Here is a 17026-nt window from a genome sequence, read left to right on the forward strand (position 1 = left end):
ATAAAGTATTAACAGTTAAAGATTAAACCACGATTAAAAAGCATTAAATTCCAACTTTAAAAGATTTTCCCGTTTGCTTTTGATGATAAAAAAGTGAGTTGCTGAATTAAAACAAAATCATACATGGTTTCAAGATAACTGCACGGAACGCTACAAACAAGACCATTAAGACTGACACAAAAATCCACAATGTCTTAATAATAATCAACTCAAGGTATACAAGACAATTCAAGCATCTCGATGGAATATGTCCACTATATTTTACGTGTTTTGGGTATGTAAATGCCTTTCGCTTGATAGGTGCGGCATTTGATTTGTTAAGTCAACCAAAAACACACTTGTCTGAAAACTTCACTTTATTTTTAACAGGATTTTGTTGAGTTTCTTTGATGTTTAGTGATGAAACATGAATTCACCATTGCATACCAGAGACCAAATAGCAATACAAACAGGGGCTGCGAGAAGATGAATGTACACCAAAGAAAGCAAAAACTGTTTCATCTTACACAAAACAGGAAACACCTTAGCTGTGATTTTATTGGGGATTCTCATGGTGTGGTGCTCGCAGGCTACCAGGAAAAAGGTAAGGCCATCACCACCATATTAAGCTTCATTGCTGGAGCAACTTAGTACAATGCACTGCATACAAGTCTCAGGTTGGAGCAAAACTCTATGACCTACACTTCAAAAATACTTCCACATGTGCCATATTCACTGGATTTGGCTCCAAGTGATTACTTCCTCTCCCAAACCTGAAGAAATGGTTCGCTGCTTGAAGATTCACATCAAATGATGAGATCAAAGCTGAGACAATCAAATATTTTGCAGAATTGAATAAATCATATTATAAAAGCCTACAACATCATTGGTCTACATGTATCAAATTGCAAGGTTACTACATTAAAAAATCTTATTTTCTTTATCAGGTCAAGACTTTCCGATGGCCGTTGTACAGCACCTTCTTCAATCATTTTAGAATTGTATATACAAAAGTTGTATAACAAATAAATGTAATAATTTAAACAATTTTGAATAAAATAACTTGAAAACTCCATGCACTACCATGGTATAAACAGAAGTAAACCTTCTACAGATAATATGCGATGATTACTATTTTAATTACATTTATGGCAATCACATCTTTATAAATATTATCTGCAATTTATAATAGTGGGATAAAATTTTACATGGGGAAAAATTTGATTTTTTAAACATGGTATAACACTTTTTTACTTCCTTGTACAAAGTAAAGAAAGTATTGTGATCATGAAAACTTTCAGTTTTCAGATTTCAACAGAAATATCCATTTTGACCATCCCTGAATCCATTTTGACTAGTTTTGGCGTGATATATGCACATACGTATGTATGTATGTATCTCATATAACTAGCTGTAGAATGTTGAGAAATTTTGGATTTAAGCTGTTTTAATATCTAGTTGTGCACCTCCCCTTTTGATTGCAATCAACTGGACCAAAAGTGTCCAAAAAAACCAAAATTAAAAAAAATTGAATTTTGAACTTTTTAACTGCAATAAGCCCTCATTGAAAGCTTTTCAATGATATACTATAAGTGGTATTTATTTTCATTGGTTCCAGAGTTATACCCAAATAAAATTTTAATTAATGAAATATATTAATCTTACAAGGGGAAGGCACATCGGTTTGAATCTTACTTCATTTCTGAATATATTGATTTATAAAAAAAGTTTTACAATAAATAATTCAATAATAGCAAAAAAAAAAAAAATATATATATATATATGAAAAAAAATCAGAAGTTATTAGTGAAATAAAATTTTATATACTTTTAAAAATGTGTATATGTAATTTAATAGGCGTACATGGAAGTCATGTGATGTCCACATCAGATCTGGTGAAACATCTGATTATTTAATGTTAACTGAAAATTATAGTTTAGAATGTATTGTTTTTATTTATGCATTTGTTTCAGTCTACTTGATAATAAATATTGCTATAAAATTTAGTAACCTTCTATTGATTTGTTTTTGTTTTCAGTGAGTTGATGGCTATATCATAATAATTTAAAAAAACATAGTATTAGATGCAAATAAGACTAACATTTATTTAAAGAGTAATAAAGGGGCTTTTACTCTAACCTAATATTTCAGGTAAGATTGTTGAATTAATAACTATATAAATATTTGATGTTAATAAAAATTAGTATTTTAGAAATTGTGTAACTGTCCACTTTTATTAAGGAATTTTTTTTTAACCTCCGGATCCACCGTTCGGCATTCTTCAGGGGATGAAGATGAATGATTTGTAGCATGTGTGAAAATGCCATGCCTGACCGGGATTCAAACTCAGGACCTCCGAATGAAAGGCCGAGATGCTACCACTTGTGCCACAGAGGCTGGCATATTAAATAATTGGAAGACTGTATCTCACTTTCAAATGAAATAAATTTAAATGAACTGCAGCAAAAATGTGTATATGTAATTTAACAGGTGTGCAAGGAAGCCATGTGATGTTCACATCAGATTTTTTAATAATAAATTGTGTTATGCTTGCTCTCTTAACTATATCATCTAAAGAAGTATATGATTGACTATAGAAAATATCTATGTAAACTAATATTTCTAGATTAACATTTCTTGGAAACAAAAGTGTTCATATCAAGCATAACATTAATATCTCTTTCAAGTAGGACCTTTATTTTTACTATACTACATAAGGAAAAGGGTAATATACCTGGGTGGTGTGTTTACATTGTAGCAATTCCAAAATAGCCTTATCAATTTTTACAAAATATGAGGTGTAGGAGAAAAGTAATGAGATGGATTTTTTCCAAAAATGTTATTTTATTTTTATGCACCAATGTTATCATCTTCAAAATATTTCCCTTAGACAGCTATAGATTGGTGGAGGTGTTGTTTCCATTCTTGATAATTATGCTGAAAGGCTTCAACTGGAACTGCCATCAGCTCCTTGGTTATGCTTCTTTGGATGTCTTCAACAGAACCAAAATAATATGAGTTTTAAAAATAATGTTCAAGTGGGTTTTAATCCTGGGATCCTGGGGACTACAATCAGGTGAATAGGAGGTCAGAGGAACCACTGGAATCCCTTTCGTCAAAAGCTTGTTGATGGAGATGGCCGAGTGACAGGGAACACTCATGGTGGATAATTCAAGTGTTTGAAATGTCTAGTCTGACATGAAAATGACCTTTTTTCTGAATCTTTCAAGGACTTCTTTATAAAAACAACTTGGTTGACAGTATGTCCTTGGGCATAAATTCTGTATGAACAATCTCCCACTGTCAAAAAAACACATCATCATGGTCCTGATTTTTGATTTACTCGTTTGAATTTTCTTTGATTGAAGAGAAGAAGTGTCAGTGTGCCAATCTTGACTTTCACATCTTGTTTCTGAATCATACTTGAAAATCCATGACTCAACACCAGTGATCACACAACTGAAGAAATCTAGGTCATTTTCAATTCTGTCAAGAAGGTATACATTCTTCTGATTGTGTTTCTGTTCAATGGAAAGGTTTTTTGCCACCAACTTAGCACACACCTTTCTCATGCCCAAATCTTGAGTCAAAATCTGATGAAGGGTAAAACGATTTAAATTTAACACACTAAAAATGCTTTGTGCCACCAAAAAACTTGTGCTCTTGATAAGAAATGTTCCCCAACGATTTGTTGCAAATTTATGTAGGTCAATCTTGGAGATTCACCAATTTAACACAAAATCTGAGAGCACACCATTGCTCCAAATTTTGCCATTCCATTTTCATAACACACTACAAAAAAAAACTTCACTTATCACGTTCTCTAAGGATGCATAGTTACTGCACAAGGTTAAATTTTCACTGAGCATCTGTGAGTAGCTGACACACAAGCTATGTGAAGGTGGAGCCTCCATCAGTGCCAGATCGCTCCCAGTGTTGCCAGTCTCATTACTTTTCCACCACACATCGTACATATCAAACAATTTACCTATATCACATAAATGACAATCAGTCAACAACAATATTCATAAATTAAATGTATAATAACAAATAAATTGTTCTGTTCATAAACTATTTATTGGTTATTATTTTACATTTAAATTTAAAATTATAAAGAGATTATATTTCTAATCTAATGTTATTTTTTTAATTATTTTAAACATCTGAAAATTTTTTTTTAAAGTTCAAAATAAGTCTTTTTTTGGTGAACACAGTTCAAGTAGTATACATTAAAGATTATTCATCAATAAATACAATTTATAATAATAGAATTATAACTTATAATTATTTTATTAACTGACTTACTGATTAGTGGCAGGGTTGACTTCTCACTGTCAAAATTATCAGTTAGCGTCTTCATCAATGAAACAATGACTGCTGCTGTTTTTATATCAAGTATTTTAGAAGCACATTCAGAAAGAAAGTTACACACATCCCTAACAGCAATTGCTTTACTCGTAACTTTGTAATTTGGTGATATAATTCTGCTGGCTATCTTCTGCAAACCATCTAAAATCATAGCAGGATTTTATATTCTGGACATCAATAATATACAACATATCAAACACTTACATTTGATATGAAATTATGTTTGTTATATCTAAATTAAAACTAGGATTTATCCATATGAATTACTTAAGAAATTAAGGCATTTTAATTTCTTTGTAAAACAACTTAATAACCTTCTCTATGTGTCTAAAATTAACAATAAAAAACCTTGTATAGTAATATCAATTTTATTCCAAAAGCAAGGCATTGTTTAATTTCTTTATAGTAAGCTTTAATCACACTTTAATTATCTGTTAATTTGCCCTTATAAACTGTTATTGCTTTGTTGCCCTCAATTTCATTAAGTTTAATGTAGTACAACATTCTGTTAACCATTTAGTAATTTTTCTTATAATAAAGGGTTGTAGAAAAATAGATGACAACATTGTCAGCAAAATAAACAATAACAAAATTAAAACAGCATTATGATTATCCACTCTTGTGTTGTGGTAACCACACTCCTTGAAAAGTATCTTAATATCAAAATATATGTTGCTTATATCAATTCTCTCTGAATTCCCTGGCAAAAATAAATTCTTTGGACTTTTGAATAAAATGAAATTTGTAAATTTCCAAAAAAGTGTGTATGCTTGTTTTGTCCTTGAAGCATCCTGAAAAAATCATTGTGATATCTTTTTTCAGCAGAGAGTGGCATCCTAATGAGTGAAATGTTTTTTAAATTCTTGGTAGATTACCGATTTCGCAAAATGGATGGAAAAATGGAACAACAAATTTGTGTCAAATTTTGCTTGAAAACTAGAAAATCAGCTTCAGAGACTTATGAACTCAAAAAAAAAAAATAGCTTTTGGAAATAAATTTCTGAGCCGGGCAAATGTTTTTATCTGGTTCAAGAGATTCAAACATGGCTCCAAATCAGTCAAAAAAGACCTCTAAGTCTGGCCAGCCTTTCAATTCAAAAACCAATAAACACATTGTGAAAGTTTGTGATATAGCGGGGGGTCTGACTGTAGACTTACAATTAGGGAGATGGCTGATGAACTGAATTAAGTTTTTACGTGGTTCACTCAATTTTAACTGAAGATCTGAACATACATCAAGTGTCTGTGAAATTCACTCTGAAATTGTTATCAGACCAGCAAAAACAACAGTGACTTGAAGTGTTCCAAGAACTGAATGATCATGCCGAAACTGACTCTTATTTGTTAAATAGGGTAATTACAGGTGATGAATAATGGTTTTATGGGTATGATCCAGAAACAAAGACATAATCATTGCAGTGGAAGGCTCCAAGTTCACTGTTATTGAAAAAGCGCGACAAAGCCAACTGAATGTGAAGACAATATTGGTAATTTTCTTTGATTCTATGGGTATCAATCATCATTAACTTTATCAAACATCATGGACAATGCATGCGGTTGCCATCTTACTTCCGAACACCAGGGGGCCTGGAAAACTCAGGAAGAGGTTATTATCAAGTGTGGAGTATTCTTCCCTTTTATATGGGGCAGAGATCTGGGCAGATGTTCAGAGCTATAAAAGGTATATGGGAATACTTGTTGCGCTGCATAGGAGATGTTGCCTCTGGATTTCATTAGTTTATCATATCATCTCAAGAGAGGCTAAAGAGGTGCTGTGCTGGCAGGTGTTATGCCAACTGACCTGCTAATTGCTCACAGAAGGAAGTGTAGAGAATTAAGGATACTTCCTTCTTCAGAGAAGAAGAGATTGATTGTGGCCAATTTACAAGAGTTGATGAATACTTGGCAAGAAGGGTGGGATGTGTGAGAAAGTTTGGTGGACTTACTGACTGATTGGGAATGTAAGGAGTTGCAGTAAGACACACGAATCAATTGATTATAGTCTTATGCAATTCCTGGCTGGGCATGAAGGTTACAGGTCGTATCATTTTAGGTTTGCTCTTGACCATTCAGACTGCTGTCTGGCCTGCGATGTGGAGGAAACTCCGTACCATGTTTTCTTTTGTTATATGAGGTTCCAGAATGTGCAGAGGTGCATGCTAGATGCCCTGGATTGGGTGGAAATGTTCAGACCTGAGGATTTTCAGCAGATAATGCTTCAGGGTGAAAAGCAGTGGGCTATTATTGGAAATTACAATAGAAAAGTTTTAGAACTTAGTAACACAGAAAAAAACTCGTAGGAGCCAACGAGCATTTGCACGGCCTGAAAGGAAATGGGGCATCAGAAGGTGCCTGGTTGGACAGGGCTTCCAAGGCTGAGTGCCTTGGGAGCCCTCTCGAGCATGAGGGAGGGTTGCTTTGGTGCGATGAGGCTGTGGACACTCCACTCCCAGTACCTGAGAGCATTGTTCATGTTTTTAGTGATTATGGCTGATGGTCATGTCGGTAAGTAATAAGTTTGTAAGTAGTTGAGTTGTGTGTGTGTGTTAAATGGTAGGTGGTGTTTGTGTACTCTGGGTGAGATTGTGGAAATTTAATTAACTGTTGAGTATGCTTTGGTGGATAAGTTATGTCTTGTGGCCATGTCTTCATGATTGCTGTACGCTTGCATGTGTTGGCTTGATTGTATGAATGTATAAATGTGTGTGGTACGTCTTAGTACCTTAGGTGTGCTATTTTTTTCTAGATGCTTTCCTCCTTTAGGCATTTGTGGTTTGCAGGGTGTGCATATAGTGGTCTAATATGGATGATGTTTGTTTGTGGAGACCGAATGTGTATGTGGGCGCTTACGCCCCCTCCTGAAGTAATACTTTATTAGCAGTTTCCCAGGAGGTGGGGTCACCAGGGGTGGAGGTTTAGTCGGTAGTGCACAGGAATACATACGCATTTTCTGTAACAGCTTGCAGAACCTATTAGCGTGTCTGACTCTGCTTCAGCGCCCATAAATGGAGTTTCCCCACCTCCAAAAAAAAAGAGTAGATAGTCAACCAGGAATACTATAAAAGTGTCCTTCAGCATTTGTGTGGAAGAAATGGCCTACATTCTGGCGCAAGACAAGAATTGGGTCCTCCAATAAGACTACGCATCAACTTATTAAGTGTTTTTGATTGTGAAATTTTTGGCCAAATTACAAATTCCTATGCTTCCGTAATCCCCCTATTCCCCTGGTTTAGCCTCTGCTGACTTCTTCCTATTTCCTAAATTGAAATTTTTGCTGAAAGGGACTGATTTGATTCAAATGAAGACACCCAGACAAATATGAAAGGGTTCTTAAGAATGAAAATGCTCCAAAAGTACAAACACCATTGGAATTGGTGTTTTCAGTCAGAAGTTGTTGAAGGAAATCCATCACAATAGCCTCTAAGTACTGACGTTTTGAAATTACAAACCAAGTCTTAAAACTTTCCAATTACACCTCGTATGTCTTCATCAATAGACGAGTAATAAGATGGTATATAACAGTCCATGAATTTTTCATTATGATAACAAACAACAATTTATGATCTCTGATTTGGCAACTTTCATCAAGACTGAAGGAGACAAATGAAAAGCCCAATATAATTAACATATAAAAAAAATTTTTAAAAAAGGCTATTCTGTCAGAAAAAAAATAGTTTGCAATCTATGTTTAGGATTTAAAAACATACTCCTCGATCAAATGAAAGCTTTTATCTCACCGACAATTACTGGAACTGTAAAAAAAAAAATTATAAGAGAGAAATAATTGAAAAAATTCAAGCTCAGATTGTTTGAAGTAGTCTGCTAATAAATTAACAATACAATAAATTATACTGGAAGACTAGAAATTCTGTTTAGATTGCATTTTCTTGTTTACATAATTAATTATGATTTGGAATGTATTAATGATTTTTCTTAAAACTATTTTCTGAAGGAAGATAATTTTTTAGAAGTTGGTATCGATTTAGTTAAAACGCATAATCTGATCAACTGATTTACATGTTAAATCATTTTCATTTTTACAATGTGCAGATAGTACTAAATTCTGCTCATCTATACTATTACATAAATTAAAATAAAAATAATAATGAAAAAATAAGTAAATAACAGTGAATAAGTAAAATAATAGTGCAAGTATACATACATTGTTTTACTCGTTTTTTTATATTGCTATTAGAATCTATTAGAATTCTATTGCTAATAGAATCCTTATTCTTATCTAATCCATTAATGCCCTTCATTGCTGCAAAAATATCACCACCAGAATCCACAAAAATATTCATAGTTTCATCACTTAATTTTGTTATTTCTTTCACTCATTTTTATTAAAAAAATATAATAAATGATAAAATATCACTCAGAAATAAAATACAATCGACGTATCATGCTCAGAGAACAGGCATAAAATTGGTCATCATGGGTAGTAAAATTCACATTAGAAAAGAAAGATGGCTAAAGAGCGTAACACACATCGGTATGCTGAGAAATACTTATATACTTTTTGTAATTTAAGTAAATTCAAACAAAGTAAACTGCAGGATAAAAATCTTTATTTTACCTTAGAACCGCTCCAACCTTTCTTCAGATTTCACCACAACAAACTTTAAACTGATACCTAAATTTCTCTCTGTGTACATTTCTAAAACTTGCTTTTAGAAATTTTTGGTTAAATATTATGTAACTGATCCAATAACATTCATTATCATCACCTGAAATCATCTATGAGTATATTTTTCTATAATCTTTTGAAGAGTACTTGTTAAGAATTAGATCTAATGCAGAAGTTATCAGCAACTTAATGAACCAAAACAAACAATTCTATAATAAATTTTTTTGGGAAAACAATCAAAAAAATATTCTATAATGAAGTTAAAAAATTTAATGTAATCAATCAAGAAAAAAAAATTTTCTTTACCAAGAAACAGCTTGTTGTTTGATCCATCTTTAAATCCATGCCAAGAAAACACTGTAGAAAATATGGAAAGGATATGATGTTGACAGTGTTTCACTGCATTTGGCCCAGGTAAAAACATAGCAGGTGAATCTAATATTTCATCGTTTTCTTTTAATAGATTCTATAAAATTAAAAATTTAATTATATAGATAACAATATCACATACAACAGAGAAAAAAAATCTTAATAAAATAACAGACACATTTAATTATTGCACTTTCTCACTCTCATATGACTTTAACAAACTATGAACAGAATAGGCATCAACTAATGAAATTAGAAACATTGTAAAATAACATTCTTCAAAGACTAAAAATAGATTTACAATTAGCCATCAGAAATTCAGTTTCCTTAATTTAACCATGACTTATGTTCGATAAGGTATGAAAAAAGGATTATTTTTTTAATTTTCTTTTGTATTTTGACTAATGAAACACAGTAAAAGCAGTATCTTAAGGCGAATTAATTTTACGTGCTGTAATGGCAAAAAACAATCACATAAAAGTAGTGGCAAGGAATTCACTGTTTAGTATTTCAGTAATATGTTTTTTAATAAGTACTACCTTATAAGTGAAAGTTCTACTGACTGTAGATTTAATCGTACCTGATGCACATCTTAACCAAATTTTTAAATTATCCAAATTTAATCCAAGAATTATTGGTTTTTATTTATTTTTTTCAGGACAATATAATTTTAATGAGGAATAGACAACTTGTTATGTAGAAAAATACTTCAACTTATGACATTGGACCACAATGATTCAGTCCCAATTTTTAATAAATTATCTTAAGATCTAAAATATTAAAAAAATTTTTTTTACTGTGAATGAGTTTTTAAAAAACAGCTGAAAATGAAGCATGATTTTTTCATAATTTGTTTAAAATGTACTTAAAACTTAAAAACCCGTATTAAAATATTAGAAATTAAAACTTTCAAAATTATTTGAGCTACATATTTGCATGCTACTTATGAAGAGCCTATGAACCCGCTGAAAATCAGAGTTTGGGATCCATTATCAGTAGAGAATTTCTTTGAAGGATCAGTTTTTTAAAAGAAACTGAGACACCACATGGTACCACCAATTTCATAGAATCTGCTGTATAGCTGGATGAAATTGAACAAAATCAAGGCTTTCTAAGGACCATATGCCACATGCTATATGTCATATCTTTGATATAAAAACAAAATAACAACCCAAAGATAACACATTGTACATTTAAAACCCAATTAAACATTTATACCACCACTCTCTTTATATGAATCATGAGACCTTGCCAATGGTGAAGGGGCTTGAGTGCTCAGTGATATAGAATAGCTGGACCAAAGGTGCAACCATATCGGAGAGGTTCTGTGGAGAGTCAGACTAAGGAATGATTTCTAAAAGAGGGCAGCAGCTTTTTCAGTAGTTGTTAAGGACGTAAGTCAGGAGGACTTAAACGGCCATATCAACATCACTCAATCTTCTGCGTACTGCGCAGCTGAAAGCAATGGAAAACTACAGCTGCTTTTTCTCCAAGAAAAGTAACTCTCTGTATTTTTATAACAAAGATAGAGGCACCTTCTTTGGTAAAATATTCCAGAGGTAAACTAGTCCCATGTTTGGATCTATGGGTGGGGACTACTAAGGAAGAAGTCACCAGAAAATTAAAAAAAAAAAAAAACATTCTATAAGCCAAAGTGTGGAATGTTAGAAGTCTAAAAGAGATGGGTAGGTTAGAAGATTTAAAGAGGGAAATGTATAGATTAAATGTAGATGTAGTAGGAATTAGCGAGGTTTGGTGGGATGAGGAAAACTGACTTTTGGTTAGGTGATTTTAGAATAATTAACACAGCTTCAAATAAAGGGCAGGCAGGAGTAGGTTTCATAATGAACAAGAGACAGGGAAGAGAGTAGAGTATTTCAAAATGCATAGCAACAGAATCATTGTAATAAGGATTAAATCAAAACCTAAGCTGACAACAATTGTTAATATCTGTATGCCTACAAGTGTTCATGATGATGATGATGATGATGATGATGATGATGATGAAGTAGTGTGTATACAAAGAAATTGATGAAGCAATTAAACACATAAAAAAGGTGAATGTGTGCTGAGCAAAAGGAATAAGAGGGGACCAACTTATGAAATTTTACACGAAGTATAATTTAGTAATTGCCAACACCTATTTTAAAAATCATAATAGAAGAATATACACATGGAAAACGCTAGGTGATACTGCAAGGTATCATATAGATTATATCATGGTAAAGCAAAGATTTAGAAATCAACTCGACTGCAAAACTTATCCTGGAGCAGATATTGATAGCGACCATAATTTTGTGATAATGAAATGTAGATTGGGGTTTAAAAATCTGAAGAAAAGGAGTCGGATGAATCGGTGGAATTTAGAGAAGCTGGAGGAAGAGGATGTAAAGAAGATTTTTGAGAAAAATATCGCAAGAGGTCTGAGTAAAAAAGATAAGGTAGAAAATGTAGAAGAAGAAGAATGGGAAAATGTTAAAAAGGAAATTCTTAAATCAGCAGAAGCGAACTTAGGCGGAATAAAGAGAACTGACAGAAAATTTGCATATCAGAGGATATATTGTGGCTGATGGATGAATGTAGAAAATATAAGAATGCTAGAGATGAAGAAAGTAAAAGGAACTATTGACAATTAAGAAATACTATAAACAGGAAGTAAAAATTAGCGAAAGAAGAGTGGATTAAAGAAAAGTGTTCAGAAGTGGAAAGAGAAATGATCATTGGTAAAATAGACAGAGCATACAGGAAAATTAAGGAAAATTTTGTGGTACATAAATTAAAATCTAATAATTTGTTAAAGAAATATGGTATACCAATTCATAATACGATAGGAAACGTCGATAGGTGAGTGGAATATATTGAAGAGTTATACAGAGGAAATGAATTAGAAAATGGTGTTATAGAGGCAGAAGAGGAAGTCGAAGAGGATGAAAGGGAAGAAACAATACTGAGATCTGAATTTAAGAGAGCATTAAAAGATTTGAATGGCAGAAAGGCTCCTGGAATAGACGAAATACCTGCAGAATTACTGCGCAGTGCAGGTGAGGAAGAGATAGATAGATTATACAAACTGGTGTGTAACATTTACGAAAAAGGGAAAGTTCCGTCAGACTTCAAAAAGTTATAATGTTGATACCAAAGAAAGCAGGAGCAGATAAATCTGAAGAATACAGAACAATTAGTTTAACTAGTCATGCATCAAAAATCTTTACTAGAATTCTGTACAGAAGAATAGAGAGGAGAATGGAAGAAGTGTTAGGAGAAGACCAATTTGGTTTCAGGAAAGGTATAGGAACAAGGGAAGCAATTTTAGGCCTCAGATTAATAGTAGAAGGAAGATTAAAGAAAAACAAACCAATATACTTGGCATTTATAGACTTAGAAAAGGCATTCGATAACGTAGACTGGAATAAAATGTTCAACATTTTACAAAAAAATTAGGGTTCAAATACAGAGATAGAAGAACAATCACCAACATTTACAGGAACCACACAGCAATCGGAATAATTGAAGAACATAAGAAAGAAGCCGTAATATAAAAGGGAGTCTTCTGACAAGGATGTTCCCTAACCCCATTACTTTTTAATCTTTACATAGAACTAGCAGTTAATGATGTTAAAGAACAATTTAGATCTGGAGTAACAGTACAAGGTGAAAAGATAAAGATGCTACGATTTGCTAATATAGTAATCCTAGCTGAGAGTAAAAGAGATTTAAAAGAAACAATGAACGGCATGGATGAAGTCCTTCACAAGAACTACCTCATAAAAATAAACAACAAAACAAACCACTGAATATAAAAATAGGAAAAGATTATGGAAGTAGAATTACTAGATGGACAAAACAGAAGCAATATAAAATGCTGAATAGCACAGTCAAAACGAGCCTTCAGTCAGAAATACAATTTGTTTACATCAAAAATTAATTTAAACATTGGGAAAACATTTTTGAAAGTATATGTTTGGAGTGTAGCTTTAATGGAAGTGAAACTCGGACGATTGGAGTACCTGAGAAGAAAAGATTATAAGCTTTTGAAATGTGGAGCTATTTAAAAATGTTTAAAATCAGATGGGTGAATATAGTGACAAATGAAGAGGTTGCGATAAATTGATGAAGAAGCAGTTGGAAAAATATAGTTAAAAGAAGAGACAGACTTATAGGCCACATATTAAAGCATCCTGGAATAGTAGCTTTAATATTGTAGGGACAGGTAGAAGGAAAAATTGTGCAGGCAGGCAATGTTTGGAATATCTAAAACAAATTGTTAGGGATGTAGGATGTAGGGGGTATACTGAAATGAAACGACTGGCACTAGTTAGGGTATCTTGGAGAGCTGCATCAAACCAGTCAAACGACTGAAGACAAAAAAAACCACCACTATCACTACAATAAACACAAAGGAAAACATGAGTAAAATAAAAAAGTGATCAATGATTTTAAAACAAATAAGTTAAGTATTATTAACTTATGCTGATAATTTTGCTGTTGAACTGTGTATGGCATAATTCTTACCATCCCAAAAATACAGTGTGCTTACACCTTTAGCAACAGAAAATAAAAATGTTACAAAATTAATGTCAAACATCAGCAATCTTAGTTAAATCTGGCTATAAACAAAGCTACAATAATGATTATTATCAGTAATTTAATTACTCAATGTATCTTTTATTCCATTCTATTTTTCACTGAGCTTTCAAATTTAACATAAAAATATTTGCTTCACCCTAAATTTAATATCTAAAAGAAAAAATTATAATGAAGCAATAAATGTATGAACAGATTTCCTACACAAATAAGTTTACAGTTTTTTACCGCTTTCAACCCAAAAATAGCCTAAAAAAGATAATTTTTTAAGTGTTTAATGTTCAGATTGCATTAGCCATCAATTAGCTGCTACTTTCAATAACTGAAACAGCTACTGTCTCATTTCTTAAAACACTCCTTAGTTTCACTTTTTCCATTCATAATGGAAGCAACTAATGTCTTCTCATAGGATTTCAAACTCCCACATGAACAATATTTATAACTCCTAAATTAGATTAATTTATTTCACGAGGTAAAATTAGATTCATATGTTTCTCAACAGTTCATCAGAATTCATAGATATTCATCATAATTAATAGAATAACAATAACACGCAGATAATAATAAACTAGACTAATAATAATAAATGCAATAAACTAAACTAGATACATTCCTCAAACAAGACTTAAATAACATTACATAACTACATTAACACAACATATTAATCCTGTAGCATATTTACAATACATTAACTGTAGGAGGAATATCATAGTAGTAATTGAAAATAAGTATTTGATTAGTTTAAAAATAATACAAACATATATTCACAAAATACCAACCTGTGTGTATTCAAAAGTTTTCTCCAAGTAAGTAGTTAAATTTCCAAGTAATGTGATAGTATTTTTTATTATTACTATTTCATCAAAAGCATCAATACTCTCAAACCCGACATGGTATGTTGAATTTGACTTAAAATTAGATAATCTTTTCATAGAACTTGGCAACTTGTGTTCAAGTTTCCTTACAAAATCATCTAATATAAATAGTAATTCTGATGGACCCATTTCATCTGTAAATTTACCATCCTGAAACATTACAATAAACAATAAATATAATTAGTATAGTTGGCTATACACAAAATACAAAGTTAATTTCAAGGTTAAAAACCTAAGTAACATTTCAAGGTGTTTTCTAAATTAATTTTCTGAAATCTATTAAGGTTAAAAGTAGTTAATACTTTTAACTACTTTTACTAAATACTTACGTTTTCATCAGCTCACCTTTTGCCTAATTTAAAAAAAAAAATTACATTTTATGGGAAAATGTACTCTCCCATAATTGAATTTAATGGAACCAACAGCAATTACTTATGCAGGAAGTTCAAATATGAGTTTTCAAAACAAAGAAGAATGTTATGATCTCTGGAAAATAATAAATGTGCTTATCATCCATTAATTAGATTCATGATGGAAAAGTACTAAAATGGCTTCATATAAAACTATTTTTTGATATAAATTATTTGATACCTGGCATATACAGGGAAGATGTTGCCAATTTTTGAATCTTCTGATCACTATAATGTATATTACGCTTCAAAAAATGTATTTCTAAAATAAATATGGTACATCATGTGTAAAATGTGATAATTTGGAACCACATTTCTTAAAATAAATACCATTAAGTGATAAATGCAAACATCAACTGCATAACAGAGGGTTTTACATGTTATCTTTTTGCTTTGAGACAAGACACCATTGGAAATATGTTTTATCATATAGTAACACATTGTTAAAATTGTTCTCATAAATTAATTTACAAAATACATATCGGCTCTTACCAGTTGTTATAAAATATGTAGCAATTAGTCATAACTTATAATCTGACAACATAACATTACATTACTGCTCTGTACAGGGACAAAAACTACCATTAAATGCACTTTTGAATATCAAATGATTTTATTTCCTGGTATTTGTTTACCTACTCAACTCTATTTTTAACAAAATTAAATTAAAAAGAATAAAATAAATTGCTATATCACCTTCTAGGATACTTAGTAAACCAAATGTACGAGAGTGTAGTTAGTCAATCTATCATTTGTAAACATGAATCTTAAAAAATAAAAAATACATGTATGTATGTAAAAATATGTTGAAAATATACAAAGATGTACATATTGAATAAAAAAAAAAACAAATATTAAGATGAACATATCATATAATTATTGTTCTGCAACAATTTTACATGAAATAAATTTTGTGATCTAAACTGAACTTTTACTGAACTTACAGCAAAAATATTAAAAAAAACTATTTTGAACAATTTCAATAGTTTCAAATGAAGTCTGCTGAAGATAATGCCTAACAGTTCCAACTCTAATTTATCTCTCATAAAGAATTATATTATCAATTGCTTCAGACTACAATATTTATTTAATAACAGATAACAGTAAAACATTTTTTTTTTTTTTTACAAGTTGTAATGATATTTCAAGTTGTAGGATACTACTACTATCTTGCTAAAATATAAGGAACTAAAAATGTTAAAATTTCATGAGTAAAACAATGTGTCTCACACAAGAAGTAACCTCTAACTGATTGATGAAAAGCCATAAAAAACACTTTCTATATTTCTCAAATATTATATTAGAATTTTTGTTTCTAAAAAAAATAAAATGAGTACTAAAAGGGTACAATAACAGATAATTTATGCATCTCTACATTACGATGGACTGGCATGTTGTTCACTGGTAAAGATCTTCCTTCTGTGCCTCAGTGTTTTTCACAGGTGGATACTAATGTTTCTTATCAAGCACAGATCCAGTTCGCTCAAACTTCTTTAAGAGTTCGTATATGGATGACTTGGCAGGTGGATCACTGCTGAACTATGCATGGAATTTTACTTGCACTCCTTTGACTGATCTGCCCTATGCATAATATTCCTTGAAAATAAATATTCTGAATCCTTCATCAGTGATATATTTGTATGTAAGCACTGGTGGTTGGCTTTATCTCAACTGCTTTTCCTTCACAACAGGATGAGTCATGTTCCCCCTGCTGTGCTTTTCCCCTCTCACCACTGAAAGTCAATGTGTATCACAACTCACTGTGTGGCATTCAAAATGTTATTGCTTTTTGCTACGTTGAATACACTAATGCT

General features: G+C 31.6%; 1 protein-coding gene across 1 annotated transcript in view; it reads right to left on the reverse strand.

The window, feature by feature from the left end:
• Fancd2 overlaps positions 1-17026 on the reverse strand; it is a 163485-nt gene that overhangs the window by 19996 nt on the left and 126463 nt on the right. The window contains exons 19-21 of the mRNA XM_075382103.1: positions 14707-14952; positions 9281-9440; positions 4285-4488 (exon numbers count right to left, since the gene is read on the reverse strand). Coding sequence (XP_075238218.1) covers positions 4285-4488; positions 9281-9440; positions 14707-14952 — 610 coding nt within the window. The remainder of the gene's footprint in view (positions 1-4284; positions 4489-9280; positions 9441-14706; positions 14953-17026) is intronic.

The sequence above is a fragment of the Lycorma delicatula genome, chromosome 1, assembly GCF_047948215.1.
Source record: "Lycorma delicatula isolate Av1 chromosome 1, ASM4794821v1, whole genome shotgun sequence".
Lineage (NCBI taxonomy): Eukaryota > Metazoa > Arthropoda > Insecta > Hemiptera > Fulgoridae > Lycorma > Lycorma delicatula.